The sequence below is a fragment of the Scyliorhinus canicula genome, chromosome 2 (assembly GCF_902713615.1).
Source record: "Scyliorhinus canicula chromosome 2, sScyCan1.1, whole genome shotgun sequence".
In the NCBI taxonomy this organism is placed as follows: Eukaryota; Metazoa; Chordata; class Chondrichthyes; order Carcharhiniformes; family Scyliorhinidae; genus Scyliorhinus; species Scyliorhinus canicula.
Window position 1 is genome coordinate 81,681,680 of NC_052147.1, and position 21,112 is coordinate 81,702,791.

A 21,112-nucleotide genomic window follows, 5' to 3' on the forward strand; every position below is an offset into this window, starting at 1 on the left:
ACAACTGGTCACCGACCTCCAGGCGGAATACTTTCTATCCACTACCACTTGCTGTCTTCTTTCGGCCAGCCAATTCTGTATCCAGATAGCCAAATTTCCCTGGGAGCGATATGTGTATCTTAGGGTAATTTGGCCGGTTTTCAGGGTATAAATTGAACATGGGTAAGAGTGAGGTTTTTGTGATCCAGGCCAGGGGGCAGGAGAGGAGGCTGGGGGAATTGCCACTTAAAGTGGTGGGAGAGAGTTTTAGATACTTGGGAATCCAGGCAGCACAGGGATGGGGGCAGCTGCATCAATTAAATCTGGCCGGTTAGTTGAGCAAATGAAGGAGGTGGGACATGCTCCCATTGTCACTGGCGGGTAGGGTACAGACCGTGAAGATGCCCTGCCGAACTTTAGGAACTATTACTGGCCGGAAAATATAGCCATGATCAGGAAGTGGATAGTGGGGGAGGGGTCGGTGTTGGAGCGGGTAGAGGCGGAATGATGTCGGGGCACAAGTTTAGGAGCACTGGTCCATATATTTGCCTTGGGCCCATATCCATATCTCGCCGGCCCGGTACTCTACAAGCCTGGTGGTAGTGGCGGCAGCTGAGAGTTTGGTGGCAGCGGCGGCAGCATATAGGAGTGGAGGGAACATTGGTGTGGGCTTCCATTTGTGGCAATCACCAGTTTGTCCCAGAGAGGTTAGATGGAGAGTTTCGAAGGTGGCAGAGAGCAGGTATTGAGAGACTGGGAGATTTGTTTATTGATGGGAGCTTTCCTTGTTTGGAGGATCTGGAGGAGGAATTTGAACTGCCGGGAGGGAATGGTTTTTTTGATCTGCAGTTGAGGGTTTCGACCTTTCCGCTTCTACCGCCACAGGGGATACAGGACAAGGTAGTTTCTAGAACGGGGGTTGGGGAGGTGAAGGTGAAGGTATCTGAAATCTATAAAGAACAAGCAATGGGAGGGCAGTTAAAGCGTAAATGGGAGGATGAGTTTGGAAAGGAGGTAGAGGCGGGTCTGTAGGGGGGATGCCCTGAGCAGAGACAGCACGTCCTCATCATGTGCCAGCCTCAGCCTGATGCAATTTAAGGTGGTTCACCAGGCACACATGGCGGTGGCCCGAATGAGCAGGTATTTTGGGATAGAGGACAGGTGCATGAGGTGTGCAGGAAGGCCCGCAAATCATATCTGAATGTTTTGGGCATGTCCCGAAGCTTAGGGCATTCTAGCAGGAATTTGCGGATGTCATGTCCACGGTGCTAAAAACGAGGGTGGCACCGAGTCCAGGGGTGCTGATTTTTGGAGTATCAGAAGACCCAGAAGTCCAGGAGGCGAGAGAGCCTGACATCATGGCTTTTGCCTCCTTGGTAGCCCGGAGACGGATCTTATTGGCATGGAGGGACTCGGAGCCCCCAAAATTCGGGGTATGAGTTAGCGACATGGCTGGGTTTCTCAGGCTTGAGAAAATCAAGTTCGCCCGAAGAGAATCAGTGTTAGGGTTTGTTCAGAGGTTGCAGCCGTTTATCAACTTCTTCGGGGAAACTAAACTGTTAGCAGATACAGGGGGGGGGGGGCGGATTCGGGAATAAGGGGTGTAGGGGGTGTTAGTTTAGTTTAGGTGGGAACAGTGAGAAGAGATGGAGGGACTTGGGGAGAGTGTGAATAAGCCAAGTTGGCAGGGTATGGTTGTTGGTTGGGGGGGTGTTACGCACTGAATTATGTTTACATTTGAATTTGTATCTTTTATTGTTATAAAACCATAAATGCCTTAATAAAATGTTTGTAAAAAAAATGTGGATTATTAGTAGATTTCTATGAAACTAACTTAACAGTAAATCTTGATTTATACATCAATATAACCTACCGATCATAATAGACCTGAGTGTGTATTTGATTCCAGTAGTTTGTTTTGTTTCTTGTGTAAGAGGAGAAACTTTATATGTAGAAAACATATTGCATTATCTCTGCCCAAGGTTGACCTTTTTCACTGTAGATCGTTTTCGTCTTTTAGGTAAACCTCTGTAGTTCACACCTGTTGTTGAGACGGGCTGTGATTGCATGCCTACGTCAACTTGCGCAGAGGGAAGCTGCTGAGGTGCTGGAACATGCCATGGTTCTTGCCAAGGAATCCAGTAAGCTTGGTACGTTATGATCTTCAATCCCAATAAAAGCAAACTCTGAATGCATCAGTTTTCAGATCATCAGTATTTAACCAACCTGCACTTATGTGTGCCTTTGAAGTACTAAAAGGTGAGAAAGCACCTCCTTGAACTGTAAATAATTGGACACCAAGTACTTGTGGTGAAAGGATTAAGTATGGTAACTGAAGGCAAGGTCAAAGTACATGTTTGAGAAGATTGTTGAAAGAGGACAGAGGCAGAAAGGAAGAGGGGTTGCAGTGCAATACACCCATTAAGGTGTAACCCAATGACATTGATTCCTGCTAAACATAGAAAATCAATATTTGTATCCATTTTACTTGATATCTAACCTTGTGTACTAAAGTAGTCACAGTAAATACTGTCCCAATGTTGCAAATAGTTTCTTGAACAACAGTAATTGTTTAGCCAAAGGTTTGGCTGTAATATATGAACAGGTGACATTTGTGTAATATATTCACGATATTAAAAATTAATTTCTATTGCATAAACCAGAAGATGGTGGTGGCACGGTAGTTAGCACTGCTGCCTATGGCGCTGAGGACCCGGGTTTGATCCTGGCCCCGGGTCACTCTCTGTGTGGACTTTGCACATTCTCCCATTGTCTGCGTGGGTTTCACCCCCACAACCCAAAAGACGTGCAGTTTAGGTGAATTGGCCATGCTAAATTGCCCCTTAATTGGAAAAAAAGAATTGGGTGCTCTAAATTTATTTTTAAAAAACAGAAGATGGTGCATCAATTTATTAGAAATGGCATCTACTCGGTGCGGCACGGTGGCGCAGTGGTTAGCACCACTGCCTCACGGCGCTGAGGACCCGGGTTCGAACCCGCCCTGGGTCTCTGTCCGTGTGTAGTTTGCACATTCTCCACGTGTCTGTGTGGGTCTCACCCCCACAACCCAAAGATGTGCAGGGTAGGTGGATTGACCATGCTAAATTGCCCCTTAATTGGAATTTTAAAAAAATTCTACTGTTATATTCCAAGAAGCCACTTGGTGCAAGATAGACCTAAAGAAGCTATTTGTAGAGTTGGACACACATGCACCTCTAACAACCACAGTTTCATTTAGTGTCTGTTATAAGAGTGTGAGTGAATCCCTAGTTAATGTCCACTGTCTGCAATTAAGTACAATTAATTGCGACTGAATGGGTTCCACTGGAAATTTTAGTTCTGCTTAATCTTCACAATAGCTTGTCAAGGAGATAGTAAAATTCCCATATGTTGCCAACTTCAAAAAAAGCTGAGGGAGCCATTCTGCCCCAGTCCCAAGTGTTTAGTGGCAAACGTCTGCGGATTGGTGTCATGCTGAATCAGCAGTATTTTAGTGCTATAGTTGTCCAATGATAGAAAATGAAGAATAAAGCATTCTCCTTAATGACACATCATAATCATCTAATTGATGTTTTAAAAAATATTAAAACTAATCAACTGTAATCAAAAGTCTAGTATGCTTCAAAAATGTTATACAATGCAATATTTGTATTTAGCTGGGGAAGTTCCAAAATTAGTTGTTGGGGATTTATTTATCACCTTTTTTCTTTGCAAAGTTAAAATGAGTACTGGAGTCCTGTTGTATTAACTATCAACCAGAAAATGTGGCTGTGGACAAGAATGCTGACCATGTATTTATTTTCAGATGTTAATATTAGTGAAACTGGCCTGGAAGGAGCACTTTTTGGTTTACTGGACAGAGAATCAGACCAACAACTTTGTCGAGACATTCGGGAAACTCTGAGCCATATCCTTTCATCCATGGCTGTTGAAAAACTTTCTCACTGGTTAAAGTTATGCAATGATGTTTTATCTGCCTCAGCTGGTGAGTTCAAGACTTTAATATGGGAAATGTGTCAATCTCCTGTCAAGCATGGGAAATTGGGACATGGAAGATTTTTTTAGTCTCTTTCCTCCTTGTTGAATTCCACACGCTAAAGACTATTTCTGTCTGAGCGGATAAATTGGTGCGCTCTTGTGTTTCATTTACCCACATAGATCTGTAGCCAAGCAGTCAGAACTCTGGGAGCAACATGGGGACATCTTCCAGATTTTACCTTCCTCATTTTTCCATTCTCTGGGGAAGTATATTAAACTAGAATTATTGTCTCACTGTGATGGCATGCTGAGTTTATAAACTCAGTTTGTGACTTATGAGTGTGCATGTGGATTCCACCACTCCAGAGCAACTGTTGAGCATGACTCCATTTTAAAATCTGATGAAAATTTTGTAGATTTTTTGCACAGTTTCTGTGCAATCATTTATTTTCAATGCGAATGTTAATGATCTTTTCAAAGAATATATAAATTCTGATCATTTGTGCTCAAGATTTCACCACAGCACCTGTGGACACTACTCAGGAAGAGGAGGAAGATGGGGGAGATGATGATTCAATATTTACCTCAAGAAAAGATGATCAATTCCACCCAATCATCAAACCACGCTGGCCTACAAGGGTATTTGCAGCAGAATGTGTATGTCGAATTATCATGCAGTGCGAGAACATAGATGTTGCTCATTTTGACATGACCATGGCTCAAGAAAGGAAACTGAAGCATCCTAAAAGTAAGTGGTTGTGAGTGTGTGTTTTTGGGGGGTGGGGGAGAGAATCTGGCAAATGGAGCAGAATGTGGGAAGTGTAAAATTGTCCATTTTGGCAGGGTAGAAAAACATATTTTGTAAATGATGAGAGATTGCAGAGCTCTGATATGCAGAGGCATATGGGTGCCCGAGTGCATGAATCACAAAGGGCTAGTTTACAGGTACAGCAAGTAATTAGGAAAGCTAATAGAATGTTATTGAATATAAAAGGAGGGAGATTATGCTTCGCTTGTACAGGGCACTTGTATTGGTGATCGCCTTATTTAAAAAGGCTGTGAATGCATTGGAAGCAGTTCAGAAATGGTTTACCAGACTAATGAGGAAAGTTCAAACAAACCATGTTCCACTGGAGTTTAGAAGAGTAAGAGGCAACTTGATTGAAACATATAAGATCCTGAGGGATATTGACAGGGTGGATGGGAAGAGGATGTTTTCTCTTGTGGGAGAATCTAGAACTAGGAGCCACTGTTCAAATATAACGGGTCACTCATTTAAAATGAAAATGAGACAAAACCTTTTCACTAAGGGTCATTAGTCTTTGGAATTCTCTTTCTGAAAAGGCAGATTCTTTGAATATTTTTAACGTAGAGGTGAATAGATTCCCAGCCCACAAGGGGGTGATAGGATATTAGGGGGAGGCGAATGTAGATTTGAGGTTACTATTAGTTCAGCCATAATCTTACTAAATGGTGGAGCAGGCATGAGGAGCTGAATGGTGTACTGTTAATGGTACTCGGACCAGACCCCAATTTATATTCGGAAACCAGAGGAGATTCCAACAATTAAACTGTGAGGAAATTTCGCTCCAGGAGTGATTCTGCTGATCACTTGGGATCCTTTATTTTAAAACAAACATTATTGACACATAATTTACCACGTCTTTTTTTTAAAAAATAATTTTCATTGGAATTTTTTGCAAAATATATATCAACAGAACAATAATAACAATAACAATAATAATAAACACCCCCCGGCACCCGTAACCACGCATATAACAAACAACCCCCCCCCCCCCCCCAAACCCAATGAACAACAAAATAAATTAAATGAACAATAATCAAATTAACTTAAACACTATCCCCCTTAAAACCCCCCCCCCGGGTTGCTGCTGCTGCTGACCTAGTACCTTATCATTGAGCCAGAAAGTCGAGGAAAGGCTGCCACCTCCTAAAGAACCCTTGTACTGACCCCCTCAGGGCGAACTTGACCCTCTCCAGCTGAATGGATTTAGTAATCCAACATGGATTTAGTAAGGGGAGGTCGTTCCTGACGAACCTGTTAGAATTCTTTGAGGAGGTGACAAGTAGGTTAGACCAGGGAAACCCAGTGGATGTGGTCTATCTGGATTTCCAAAAGGCCTTTGATAAGGTGCCACACAGGAGGCTGCTGAGTAAGGTGAGGGCCCATGGTGTTCGAGGTGAGCTACTGGCATGAGTTGAGGATTGGCTATCTGACAGAAGGCAGAGAGTTGGGATAAAAGGTTCTTTTTCGGAATGGCAGCCGGTGACCAGCGGTGTCCCACAGGGTTCAGTGTTGGGGCCGCAGCTGTTCACCATATATATTAATGATGTGGATGAAGGGACTGGGGGCATTCTAGCGAAGTTTGCCGATGATACAAAGTTAGGTGGTCAGGCAGGTAGTGCTGAGGAAGTGGGGAGGCTGCAGAAGGATCTAGACAGTTTGGGAGAGTGGTGCAGGAAATGGCTGATGCAATTCAACGTGAGAAAATGTGAGGTCTTGCACTTTGGAAAAAAGAATCCAAGCATAGACTACTTTCTAAACGGTGAGAAAATTCATAATGCCAAAGTACAAAGGGATCTGGGAGTGCTAGTCGAGGATTCCCTAAAGGTAAACATGCAGGTTGAATCTGTGATTAAGAAAGCGAATGCAATGTTGTCATTTATCTCAAGAGGGTTGGAATATAAAAGCAGTGATGTGCTACTGAGCCTTTATAAGGCTCTGGTTAGGCCCCATTTGGTGTACTGTGTCCAGTTTTGGGCCCCCCATCTCAGGAAGGACATACTGGCACTGGAGCGTGTCCAGCGGAGATTCACACGGATGATCCCTGGAATGGCGGGTCTAACATATGATGAACGGCTGAGGATTCTGGGATTGTATTCATTGGAGTTTAGAAGGTTAAGGGGAGATCTAATAGAAACTTACAAGATAATACATGGCTTAGAAAGGGTGGACGCAAAGAAACTGTTTCCGTTAGGCGAGGAGACGAGGACCCGTGGGCACAGCCTTAGAATTAGAGGGGGTAAATTCAGAACAGAAATGCGGAGACATTTCTTCAGCCAGAGAGTGGTGGGCCTGTGGAATTCATTGCCGTGGAGGCCGGGGCGCTAAATGGCTTCAAGGCAGAGATAGATAAATTCTTGATGTCGCGAGGAATTAAGGGCTACGGGGAGAATGCTGGTAGGTGGAGTTGAAATGCCCATCAGCCATGATTGAATGGCGGAGTGGACTCGATGGGCCGAATGGCCTTACTTCCACTCCTATGTCTTATGGTCTTATGGAATGAATCCCGCCACGTCATTAATCCAGGTCTCCACGCTCGGAGGTCTCGCGTCTCTCCACTGCAGCAAGATCCTCCGCCAGGCTACTAGGGACGCAAAGGCCAAAACATCGGCCTCTTTCGCCTCCTGCACTCCCGGCTCCACCCCAACCCCAAATATCGCGAGTCCCCAGCCTGGCTTGACCCTGGATCCCACCACCCTCGACGCCGACCTCGCCACCCTCTTCCAGAACTCCTCCAGTGCCGGGCATGTCCAGAACATGTGGGCATGGTTCGCTGGACTCCCCGAACACCTGACACACCTGTCTTTGCCCCCAAAGAACCTACTCATCCTAGATCCGGACATGTGGGCCCGGTGCAGCACCTTGAACTGGATGAGACTAAGCCTCGCGCATGAAGAGGAGGAGTTCACCCTCTCCAGGGCGTCCGCCCATGTCCCCTCCTCAATCTGCTCCCCCAGCTCCACCTCCCACTTAGCCTTCAGCTCCTCTACCGACGCCTCCCCCACCTCCTGCATTACCTGGTAGATGTCAGACATTTTCCCATCTCCAACCCACACCCCCGAAAGCACCCTATCCCTTACCCCCCGCGGGGGCAGCAAAGGGAACCCCTCCACCAGCCGCCTAGCAAACGCCTTGACCTGAAGGTACCTGAACATATTCCCTGGGGGGAGCTCAAACTTCTCCTCCAGTTCACCAAGGCATAATTTACCACATTAACAACCAATTAACAATTAAACAGTTCTTCGTTCTTTTTTTAAAAAAAACAAAAGGTCTGAGCTTACTTTCCCATCTACTTCTAAAATTTCAATCAAGCAAAATCTTTTTTTTTTTAATTTGTTTTTATTAAAGTTTTTTTCAAACAGAATTTTTACATAACCAATAACAGAAAAATAAAAGGAAAATATTTAACAAAACTAGGTGGCTGTTATCATTGGTTGCCACCGCCGGGAGAATCCCAGCAAGGACCCTCTCAAGGCAAACTTTATTTGCTCCAGGCTCAGAAACCCAGCCATGTAACTAACCCAGGTCTCCACACTCGGGGGTTTCAAGTCTCTCCACATTAACAAGATCCGTCTCCGGGCTACTAGGGAGGCAAAGGCCAAAACCTCGGCCTCTTTCATTTCCTGCACTCCCGGATCCTCTGACACCTCAAAAACCGCTATTCCTGGACTCGGCTTCACCCCCGTGTCCAAATGGATATAGTCCTCGCAAAGCCCTGCCAGAATTCTTTAAGCGCCGGGCATGCCCAGAACATATGGACATGGTTCGCTGGACTCCCTGCACATCTCGCACAGCTGTCCTCTACTCCAAAGAACTTGCTCGTTCTCGCCGTCGTCATGTGTGCCCGATGTACCACCTTAAACTGAATTAAGCTGAGCCTGGCACATGATGAGGAGGAATTTACCCTGCCTGGGGCATCAGCCCACAGGCCTCATCCAGCTCCTCGCCCAGCTCCTCCTCCCACTTGCCCTTCAGTTCCTCCACTGGGGCTTCCTCTGCCCCCTGCAGTTCTTGGTAGATGTCTGACACCTTCCCCTCTCCTACCCAGATGCCAGACACCACCCTGTCCTGAATCCTTCGAGGGGGCAGCAACGGAAATGTCCCCATCTGTTTTTTGAGAAAGCCGTGGACTTGGAGTATCTGAAGGCGTTTCCAGGGGCCAGGCTGAATTTCTCCTCCAGCGCCTTCAAGCTAGGGAAAGTCCCATCTATGAATAGGTCCCCCATCCTTTTAATGCCTGCCCTGTGCCAGCTTTGAAACCCCCCCTCTCCCTTGTCTATCTTGCCCGGAACAAATCTATGATTATTCCATATCGGGGTCCAAACTCCACCTTCCTATGCCTTCTCCACTGACTCCAGACCCTTCAATCAAGCAAAATCCACACACACCAGGTCAAATGTTGGGACTGCACGGCTAATAGTGGTTAGCACTGCTGCCTCACAGTGCGGGTTCAATTCCAGCTTTGGGTGACTGTGCGGAGTTTGCACGTTCTCCCCATGTCTGCATGGGTTTCCTCCGCTGCTCCGGTTTCTTCCCACAGTCCAAAGATGTGCAGGCTAGATGGATTGGCCAGACTAACTGTCTGTGCGGAGTCTGCACGTTCTTCCGTGTCTGCGTGGATTTCCTCCGGGTGTTCCTGTTTCCTCCCACAAGTCCCGAAAGACATACTTGTTAGGTAAATTGAACATTCTGAATTCTCCCTCAGTGTATCCGAAAAGGCGCTGGAGTGTGGCGACTAGGGACTTTTCACAGTAACTTTGTTTCAGTGTTAATGTAAGCCTACTTGTGACAATAATAAGATTGGTTAAGTGGGGCTATGGGTAAAGGGCTTGGGCATGGTGTTTTGGTGGGTCGGTGTAGAATCGATGGGCCTTCTTCTGGACAAAGGGATTCTATGAGTTAATAAAGTTAGTGGCTTACGGATTTAGTCGCAAAGTCCTTGGGAGAGAAGCTTTCAGAAGTCAGTCTGAGAAGCACACCTCCTTTCCTCAGAATTCAGAGCAGAACTCCAAAAATGAAACTTAAAACAACAGACAGGGCAAGGCTGAAAATGAAACTAAAAATAGATCCAGCCCCTCCCATGAGTGACACAGCCTGTTGAACCATTAACCCCATTAATCACAGCTTCAGCAGACAAATAATCTGGATACTTTAATGCAAGTTCTTTTAAGAACACTACATTTTTTCCAATTATGGGGCAATTTAGCGTGGCCAATCCACCTACCCTGCACACCTTTGGGTTGTGGGGGCGAAACCCACGCAAACACTGGGAGAATGTGCAAACTCCACACGGACAGTGACCCAGAGCCAGGATCGAACCTGGGACCTAGACGCCGTGAAGCGCCAGTGCTAACCACTCCACCACTGTGCTGCCCTGAGAACATTACTAATATAACAATTGTTAATGTTAATAACATAACAATAATAGTGCATCCTCCCACAGTCCAAAGATGTGCAAGCTTAGTGGATTGGTCATACTGAACTGCCCCTTAGCATCCAAAGGTTCGGTATGGGTTACAGGGATAGGATGGGGGATTGGGCCTAGGTAGGGTGCTCTTTCGAAGGGTTGGTGCAGAATCAGTGGGCAAAATGGCCTGCTGTACTGTAGGGATTCTATGATTACTGCAACACATTACACAATATATATAAAAATTTCAGACATTCATCACACTGTTCCTGCATCATCCTGTAACCAGTGCTTGACAAGGGGGAGCCAGTCGATGTGGTATATTTGGACTTTCAGAAGGCATTTGACAAAGTCCCGCATAGAGATTATTGTGCAAAACATGGGATTGGAGGAAATGTATTGAGGTGGATAGAAAACTGGTTGGCAGAGAGGAAACAAAGAGTAAAGATTAATGGGTCTTTATCAAATTGGCAAGCAGTAATTAGTGGGGTACCACAGGGATCGGTGCTGGACCCCAGCTATTCACAATATATATTAATGATTTGGATGAGGGGAAAAAAATGTAACATCTCAAATATTTGCAGATGATACCAAGGTAGGTGGGAGGGTGAATTGTGACGAGGATGCAGGGATCCTGCAGCAAAATCTGGACAGGCTGGGCGAGTGGGCAAATCAATGGCAGATGCAGTATAATTTGGATAAGTGTGAGGTTATTCACTTTGGAAGCAAAAACAGGAAGGCAGATTACTGCTTGAATGGTTGTAAATTGGGAGAGGGGAGTGTGCAGCGGGACCTGTCCTTGTGCACCAGTCGCTGAAGGTAAGCATGCAGGTGCAGCAGGTGGTAAAGAAGGCTAATGGTATGTTGGTCTTTATTGCGTGAGGTTTTGAATATAGAAGCAGGGATGTGTTGCTGCAATTATACAGGGCCTTGGTAAGGCCACACCTGGAATATTGTGTGCAGTTTTGGTCGTCTTCTCTGAGGAAGAATGTTCTTGCTCTCGAGGGAGTGCAGCAAAGGTTTACCAGACTGATTTCAGGGATGGCAAGACTGTCATATGAGAAGAGAGTGACTAAGTTATCGCTGGAGTTCAGAAGAATGAGGGGGGATCTCATAGAGACTTATAAAATTTTAACGGGACGAGACAGGGTAAATGCAGGGAAGATGTTACCAATGATGTGCGTGTCCAGAACCAGGGGTCACAGTCAGAGGATTCAGGGTGAACCAATTCGAACAGATATAAGGAGACACTTCTTCACCCAAAGAGTGGTGAGCCTGGCCAGGAGCTGCGTGCCCTTGCATAAGCTAAACCTCACAGGACTGGTGGAGCAAATGGAGGAGGAGTTTAAGAGGTGGGACATGCTACCGCTGTCTTTGGCGGATACGGCGCAGTCAGTCAAGATGACGGTGCTCCCGTGATTTCTGTTCCTGTTCCAGTGCCTCCCCATCCTTATCCCGAAGGCCTTTTTCAGGCGGGTTAACAGGAGCATTACGGGGTTTGTGTGGGCATACGGGACTCCAAGGGTGAGCCGGGTGTTCTTGGAGCAGGGCAGGGATGGGGGGGACTGGCGTTGCCCAACCTATGTGGGTATTATTGGGCTGCCAACGCAGCGATGGTGCGCAAGTGGGTAATGGATGGGGAGGGGGCGGCATGGAAGAGGCTGGAGATGGCATCCTGTGTGGGTACGAAGCGCTGGCAATAGCGCTGCTGCCGCTCCCTCCGACGAGGTATACCACGAGCCCGGTGGTGGCAGCTGCCCCCAAGATTTGGGGGCAATGGAGGCAGCACAGGGGGGAGGTGGGGGCCTCGATGGGATCCCGGATACGGGGGAACCACCGGTTTGTTCCGGGGAGAATTGATGGCGGGTTCCTGAGCTGGCACAGGGCAGGTGTCAGGAGGCTGTGGGACCTGTTCATAGACGGGAAGTTTGCGAGCCTGGGTGAGCTGGACAGGCTCCCCCCGGGGAACACCTTTAGGTACATGCAAGTAAGGGCGTTTGTCAGGCGGCAGGTGGCGGGGTTCCCCTTGCTGCCGCCGTGTGGGGTCCAGGACAGGGTGCTCTCGGGGGGGTATGGGTTGGAGAGGGGAGGATCTCTGAAGTGTACCAGGTGATGCAGGAGGTAGACGAGGCCTCGGTGGAGGAGCTGAAAGATAAATGGGAGGAGGAACTGGGTGAGGAGATTGAGGAGGGGACGTGGGCAGATGCCGTGGAAAGGGTGAACTCCTCCTCTTCGTGTGCGAGGCTTAGCCTCATACAGTTTAAGGTACTGCATAGGGCTCATAGGACCAGGACAAGGATGAGCCGGTTTTTTGGGACCGAGGACAGGTGTATTAGGTGTTCAGGGAGCCCAGCAAACCATGTCCACATGTTCTGGGCATGCCCAGCGCTGGTGGAATTTTGGAAGGGTATAGCAAGGACGGTATCGAGGGTGGTAGGATCCAGGGTCAATCCAGGCTGGGGACTCGCAATATTTGGGGTTGCTGTGGAGCCAGGAGTTCAGGAGGCAAAAGAGGCCGGTGCTCTGGCCTTTGCGTCCCTAGTAGCCCGGCGGAGGATTCTTCTTCATTGGAAGGATGCGAGGCCCCCAAGCGTGGAGGCCTGGGTCAACGATATGGCGGGGTTTATTAAATTGGAGAGGGTGAAATTTGCCCTAAGGGGGTCAATGCAGGGGCTTTTCAGGAGATGGCAACCATTCCTAGATCTCCTGGCAGAACGGTAAAAACAAACTGTCAGCAGCAGCAGCAGCAACCCGGAGGGGGGTTGTCTCTTTGTTTTTGTTTTGGGTTGAATATCTGTTTTTTGCCAATGACGGGCGTTAATTTATTGTTTCTCTTTTGTATTTACGGTGGAGGGGGTTCTGTTTTTTTTCTTGTTCTTAGAATTTTCTGTTATTGTTTTCTTTTTTGTGAAAATGTGAAAATTTGAATAAAAATTATTTTTTTAAAAAAGAGTGGTGAGCCTGTGGAATTCATTACCACAGGAAGTAGTTGATGCTAAAACTTTGAATATATTCAAGAGGCACTTGGGGAGAATGGGATCAAAGGCTATGGGGAAAAAGCAGGATTAGGCTATTGAGTTGGATGATCAGCCATGATCATGATGAATGGCAGAGCAGGCTCGAAGGGCCAAAAAGCCACCTCTTGCTCCTATCTTCTATGTATTTATCTATGTATGCTCTATGTTCGTATTAAAATGTAAAACCACATGATTTCATTATGAAGGTTTTATAAATGTTTTTATGATAAATATGCCATGCGTCTTTTTAAAATATTATTTGCAGGTGATTTCTTAGTGATCCACCTGGCAGATTTGATTCGCATGGCATTCATAGCTGCCACAGATCATAGTCATGCCTTGCGGCTGTCCGGCCTTGAAGCACTTCTGATCATCATCAGGAAGTTTGCAACTGTTCCTGAGCCAGAGTTTCCTGGCCATGTAATCCTTGAACAATACCAAGCAAATGTAAGTAACATGAAATTGCCTTGTGTGTCAAGAATGTTTTATAGCAAGTGGGTTACTTTGAAATTAAATCACTGCTTTGTAGACAAACACAGGAATTAATTTGTGTGCCATTCAGTCCAACAAATAGTCACAGAGTGAGCAAAGAAAATAAGTTGAAATATTGTAATGCTTTTGTATTTTGAAAAGTAAATCTATTTTTGTATCAGATTGCTTTTTGAACATCTATTATTAAATGAACAGAAATTTTCTCCAGTTGAATTATGGGAAGAATGAAGTCTTATGTTTTGGCCCCTGCTCCAAACTTCATTTCTTGGTCACCAATTCTATCTCTCTTCCTGGCAGCCATCTGAGACTAAACCAGACCGTTTACCACCTTGGTGTCACATATTGGACTTGATTGGTTTATTGTCACATGTACTGAGGTACAGTGAAAGGTATTCTGTGTGCAGCTCAAACAGATCATTACGTACATGAAAAGAAAATGTATAATAGGGCAAACATAAAATACACAATGTAATTACATAGACAGGCATCGGGTGAAGCATGTAGAAGTGTAGTACTACTAAGTAGAGAAGATGTGATGGTCTCCCTCTGTCACTGGAGGGTCGGGTACAGGCAGTTAAAATGAATATGCTGCCGCGATTCATGTTAATTTTTCAGTGCCTGCCGATTTTCCTGCCAAAGGCATTTTTTATAGAGATTGAAGGGATGATTACCTCGTTCATAAGGGGAGGGAAGGCGGCCAGAATTTAAAAGGTGGTACTACAGAGAGGAAGACAGGCAGGGGGTTTGGATCTTCCGAACCTGATGTATTATTACTGGGTGGCGAATGTGGAGAAGGTGCGGAACTGAGTCAGAGGGGTTGACTCCCAATGGGTCAGAATGGAGGAGAGTTTGGGTAGTGGGTCAGGATTGAAGGCGCTCGTGACAGCGCCGCTCCCGACACCCCTGGGGAGATACTCCAGGAGTCCGGTAGTAATAGCTTCGTTGAGAATTTGGAGGTAGCTTCGACAGCCCTTCAGGTTGGGGGCAGGGTCAAGGGAAATGCCGATTCGGGGGAACCATAGATTTGAGTCAGGGAAGTGGGATGGAAATTTTTTGGAGATGGGAGGAGAAAGGAATTAGGACACTAAAAGATTTGTTTCTTGGGGGTCTTTTTGCAGGATTGAAGGAGCTGGGAACGAAATATGGGCTGGAGCAGGGGGAAATATTTAGATACATGCAGGTTCAAGACTTTGCCAGAAAGGAGATATAGAGCTTCCCAGTAGAGCTGGCTTCCACATTGCTGGAGGAGGTGCTGACGACAGGGGGACTGGAGAAATGGGTAGTATCGGCGGTTTACGAGGCTATTTTGGCGGAGGCGACTGCGCCGCTTGAAGGGATCAAGGCAAAGTGGGAGGAAGAGTTGGGAGAGGATATGGAGGAGGGCTTCTGGTGTGAGTTGCTCCGGAAGGTGAATGCCTTCACCTCGTGTGCGAGGTTGGGGCTGATACAGCTGAAGGTGGTGGAAAGAGCACACCTTACAAGGGCGAGGATGAGCCGTCTCTTTGGAGGGGGTAGAAGATGTGTGTGAATATTGCAGGGGGGCCTCCGCGAACCACGTTCATATGTTTTGGTCCTGTCCAAAGCTGGAGGATTACTGGAAGGAGGTGTTTCGGGTAATCTCTAAAGTGTTGCACATGAAACTGGACCCGGGCCCTCGGGATGCCATATTCAGGTTGTCGGACCAGCCGGGGTTGGAAATGGGCGCGGAAACAGATGTTGTAGCCTTCGCCTCGTTGATTGCTCGAAGGCGGGGATCCTGTTAGGGTGGAGATCAACCTCTCCACCCTGTGCCCTGGCGTGGCGGGAGGACCTGCTGGAATTCTTGACGCTTGAAAAGGTCAAATTTGAACTGAGGGGAAGGATGGAGGGGTTCTACAATTCATGGGCATTATTCATTATGCACTTTCCAGAATTGGATCACATCGAACAGTTGGCGGTGAGGGGGGAGACTGTGTGTTAATGGTGACTATGGGTGATTCCTCTTTGTCCTTTGTTTATGTTGACATGCGGGCTAATGTCTGGGGTTTAGTGGGAGGATGGGATCGTTGTTATTGATATGGGGATTGACAATACTGATTATTGTTTATTGTTGGGTGTAAATCTGGGAGAAAATGTGAAAAAGGAGAATAAAAAATATTTTTTTTAAAAAGTAGAGAAGAGATGTGAAGAAATCCCATCAGTCCATAAGTCCTTGAGAGGGTCGTTTAGGAGTCTGGTAACAGTGGGGAAGAAGCTGTTTTTAAATCTGTTGGTGCGTATTCTCAGACTTTATATCTCTTGCCTGATGGAAGAAGTTGGACGAGTGAGTACTAAGATGAGGAATCAATCGCATGATCAACCCAATTGGTCAAAGACTGTCCCACCAGAACCCTCAGACTGGACAGTCTCTTTCTCCACGGTTGCCATTGCTGTTTGAAAGAGGGGAGCTCGCAACTCCAAATCTGACCTCTGCAGCATTATTGGGGTTGTAACCCACACTCAGGAACTGCTGCTTAATGCGTTGGGCCATACATAGCTGTGCTTTTTGCAGGTGCCTAGCACTCAGGCTTGCACTAGATTACACCCTTTCCAGTGCGAGTTACCAGACAGCTAGCAGCAGCGCAAGCAGCTTTGCCTGTTTCCGAACACGGGTACTGACGTCAACTGAAATGCACTTTATTGCTGCCTCCACAAAACTAAGTTTTGAAGCTGGAAGCCTTCTTGATTTGTATGGCTTATTACCATGCAGGACAAGTTCTATTTGACTAAATGTTTTGGGGTCCAAGACATACCTACCTTATACTAAGCTCCATGCTATAGTGGGCCCAAATCTATTTGAAAGCCATTATTTCTGCTAAAAATGAAGATGAACTCGATCTGAATGAGAGAGGTTTCGAAACAGTCAGGTGAATTAAAGGAATACATCAACTTGAATCCTGCAGATTAAATAGTATCAACAGTCTATACTCCAGTGGTTCTACGCAGTCCGAGAAAAAGAAAAGGGCATACCACCACACAAACTTAGAGGTGCAATTATCATGTTACGAAACCTGAATCCTAAACAAGGACTTTGTCATGTAACAAGGTTGATAGAAGGAAGCTGTTTTCTTTGATAGATGCTGAAATTATAGCAGGCAAAATTCAAGAAAATAGTGTTTATTCATCAAATAATGCCTTTTCAACTCGGGAGAAAAGAAGTTCCCAATAAGCAAAGAGGGCGGGCACTCAGTAGAGTGCAAACTTTTGCCACCCTGTTTTGATTCATTACTCAATGTTATTACAATTACTCAGCTGCTCCTTGTGGCTTTTCCCTGCCTGGTTGATGTTTAATTACAAAGCTGAAAAAAATAAATATTTTTGCAAAGAACTTCCATCTCACTGAGTTTGGTTCTTACCAATGAACATTTGACAACTCGGTGAAAACTCTGCTCATGTTTTAATAGCTGTGAAAAATTGCACCACGGCAGCTGAGACGGTACAACATTCGAAATAAAACAAACCACAATTTTGTTAAAACAGAAGGCAACTTGCCGTATCTCCCTATGTTAACGGGTCTTTCAACAAAATCATTGAACCAGATCCTCATCTTTGCCAAAAATTAATCTGTACTTCCTTGGGTCATAATTTATCAGGATTCCGTGAAATCTTTTTCAGATGCATTGGGGTGAACACATTAACTATGCCCACCTTCAGTGGCGGTGGGAATGAGACTGTGGGAATGAGACTGTCACATTCTATGACTGTAAATGAGACAGACAGAATTTATATTTGTACCTCCAGGCCTGATTTTACACATGCACGGATTCATGTTACATTTTCCAGAGTGAGCAGTTTTGATTCTATTTGTGTTTGGTGGAAAGACAACTAGAACTCTTCAATTTAAATAAGTACTGTTGCAATAAAAATACTAATTTAACATCAAAGGTTTTGCAGGTCTCTGCTAGTTGATTAATAATACTTGCTCATTTTCTCCCTTTTTTGACTCCCAAGACCCCATCATATGCATTGAGGTGTGTGAAATTGGTCCTTAAAACCTTAGCTTTTCATAGAATCATAGAATCTACAGTGCAGAAGGAGGCCATTCAGCCCATCGACTCTGCACCGGCCCTTACAAAGAGCACCCTACTCAAGCCCACATATCCATCCTATCCCTGTGACCCAGTAACACCCACTTAACCTTTTATGGACACTTAAGAGCAGTTTTGCATGGCCAATTCACCTAACCCGCAAGAACATCTTTGGACTCTGGGAGGAAACCAGAGCACCCGGAGGAACCCCACGCAGACACGGGGAGAACGTGCAAACTCCGCACAGACAGTGACCCAGCCAGGAATCGAACCTGGGACCCTGGAGCTGTGAAGCAACTGTGCTAACCACTATGGATACCGTGCTGCTCTTTTTTTTTAATAAAGATACCTGGCCCTTTACATCAGGCTAAGCAACAATATCCCATTATCATTACCTTTTGACTGTCATTTGAGATAATCAATTAAATTATGTCTTTGAGGAGCTGCTGCATGAGTCTATATCTCGCCTTTTGTAGCTCAGAACATTCGTGTAATATTTTACTTCCTTTCGGGCACCTTTTGTGATCATTTTAACACATTTGTATTGCTTTCACCAAGAAGATATAGCCATGTTAAATATTCTAATTTGATGTTCAGGTTGGAGCAGCACTGAGGCCTGCATTCTCCCCTGACACCCCACCTGATGTTACTGCTAAGGCATGCCAAGTAAGTGTATCACTTTCTTTTATAGGACAAACATGTCGTTCACAATTGTCACCTGAAATGGTTTTTCAATTTTCAGCATTTTACATTTGCACCAGAAGCATAATATGATCTTACTGCACTCTTAATATAGTGAAGGAAAAATGCAGTATGTAATCTTATCACTGTGGAGCACTTTCACCCTTACTTTGCCAAGATGGAGATTTCAGCTGAGTGATTGCATTGCTATTGATGTGAGGGAGAATTCATCCAGCCATAATGCTTAGTTTTGATTGAAAATCTACATTAAAAGTTGGTTTTGATAAAATTCCCAATAACTCATTTGGTAACGCCAGATAATCTAAAGACCAGCTGATTGTAGAATATTTTCCCTATCTGTGCTGATCCCAGGCTGCAATGCCCCTTTGATTAGGAATCACTCGGGGCTACCTGCCCAATTACTGTCCATTGGAACTTGCCATCAAATACAGGATAAGAACGGTTCATCAGCTGTCATTGGTCACAGTCACACAAATGAGTAAATACTTACAAGTCTACCTTCCGGCAGAGGGGGATGTAAAGAAAAAAGTATTGAGCTGAAGATAAAAGCATAGTAATCACTGTTTTGCACTTTTTTGGAGAAGAATTAATGGACTTTTAGTTTTTGAAGAAAAAATAAGAAGTAGATTTGAATATGCAATTTGTTTAACTGAATCTACTGACCTCAATTATCCAGTTCTTTATGGGTGAAATCCACTTCCTCTATACTGAGAAATGCTACCATATATATTGAATTAGATTAATTTAGGAACTTGGCCTTTTTTCTCTGAGTTAGTTGCCAAACCCTGGAGGAAGTACTTGATTAAATGATATCCCAGTGCTAAACGTGTAGCATTGTTTGTTGGGCCTATACAATCCGTGTAACCAAATTGAAGATTATTTCTAAATTCTGCATTAGGTTTGCAGTGCTTGGATTGGAAGTGGAGTTGTGAGTGACCTAAATGATCTTCGAAGAGTTCATCAACTGCTGGCAACATCCTTGAACAAAGTACAAGCTGGGAAGGAAGCACAGAATCGTCTGTACAATGAAAGTACCTCAACAATGGAGACTCTAGCTGTTCTGAAAGCATGGGCAGAAGTATGTCATGCGTAACGCAATCTTAAATATACAGCTTATATCTTTTACATAGAAACATACATAGAAAATGTAGTGGGCCGATGAATGGCAGGTGGAGTTGAATTTGGATAAATGTGAGGTGATACATTTTGGTAGATCAAATCAGGGCAGGACCTACTCAGTTAATGGTAGGGAGTTGGCGACAGTTACAGAACAAAGAGATCTAGGGGTAAAGGTTCATAGCTCCTTGAAGGTGGACAGGGTGGTGAAGAAGACATTCGGCATGCTAGGTTTTATTGGTCAGAATATTGAATACAGGACTTGGCTCGTCTTGTTGAAGATGTTCAAGACATTGGTAAGACCACACATGGAATATTGTGTTCAGTTCTGGTCACCCTATTATCGGCAGGATATTGTTAAATTAGAAAGAGTGCAGAAGAAATTTACGAGGATGCTGCCAGGACTTGATGGTCTGAGTTATAAGGAGAAGCTGGATAGGCTGGGACTTTTTTTCCTTGGAGTGTAGGAGTCATAGGGATGATCCTTTAGAGGTCTATAAAATCATGAGGAGCATAGATAAGGTAGAAAGTCAACATCTTTTCCCAAAGGTAGAAGAGTCCAGAAATAGAGGGCATAGGTTTAAGGTGAGAGGGGAGAGATACAAAAGAGACCAGAGGGGAAATTTCTTTACACAGAGTGGTGAGCATCTGGAATGGGCTGCCAGAGGCAGTGGTAGCGGCGGGTACAATTGAAAAAAACAGTTAGACAGTTGCATGGGCAGAATGGGTATCGAGGGATATGGCCAAATGCGGGAAAGTGGGACTAGCTTAGTGATAGAAACTGGGCGGCATGAACAAGCTGGGCCGAAGGGTCTGTTTCCATGCTGTAAACATGTATGACTCTAAAAAAGGAAAATAGAAGCAGCAGGAGGTCATTCGGTTCTTCGACCCTGCTCCGCCATTCACTATGATCATGGTTGATCATCAAGTTCAATACCCTGATCCCGCCCCACCTCCCTTCATATCCCTTCATTTCTTTAGCCCCAAGAGCTGTATTTAACTCCTCCTTGAAATTGCACAACATTTTGACCTCAGCTACTTTCTGTGGTAGTGAATTCTACAGTTTCACCTCTCTGGGTGAAAAGTTTCTCCTCATCTCAATGCTAAAAGGTTTACCCCTTATCCTCAAACTATGACCCCTGGTTCTGGACTCCCCTGCCATCAGGAACATTCTTTCTGAAACTACCCTGTCTAATCCTGTTAGAATTTTGTACGTTTCTGTGACATTTCCCCTCACTCTCCTAAATTCCAGTGAATATTATCCTAACCGACTTAGTCTCTCCTCGTATGGCAGACCCGCCATCCGAGGAATCAGCCTGGTAAACCTTTGCTGCACTTCCCCCATAGCAAGAACATCCTTCCTGCACTCCCCCCATAGTAAGAGCAGGGTAACACATTAGCATAGTGGTTAGCACAGTTGCTTCACAGCTCCAAAGTCCCAGGTTCGATTCCCGGCTTGGATCACTGTCTGTGCGGAGTCTGCACGTTCTCCCCATGTCTGCATGGGTTTCCTCCGGGTGCCCTGGTTTCCTCCCACAATCCAAAGATGTGCAGGTTAGGTGAATTGGTC

The 21,112-nt window shown here is 45.4% G+C and overlaps 1 protein-coding gene across 4 annotated transcripts in view; it reads left to right on the forward strand.

The window, feature by feature from the left end:
- heatr5a (HEAT repeat containing 5a) overlaps positions 1 to 21,112 on the forward strand; it is a 244,745-nt gene that overhangs the window by 142,979 nt on the left and 80,654 nt on the right. For all 4 annotated transcript variants that reach the window (XM_038781265.1, XM_038781281.1, XM_038781255.1 and 1 more), the window contains 6 exons: positions 2,000 to 2,129; positions 3,785 to 3,964; positions 4,469 to 4,705; positions 13,452 to 13,633; positions 18,322 to 18,390; positions 19,325 to 19,504. In XM_038781265.1, the coding sequence (XP_038637193.1) occupies positions 2,000 to 2,129; positions 3,785 to 3,964; positions 4,469 to 4,705; positions 13,452 to 13,633; positions 18,322 to 18,390; positions 19,325 to 19,504 (978 nt within the window). The remainder of the gene's footprint in view (positions 1 to 1,999; positions 2,130 to 3,784; positions 3,965 to 4,468; positions 4,706 to 13,451; positions 13,634 to 18,321; positions 18,391 to 19,324; positions 19,505 to 21,112) is intronic.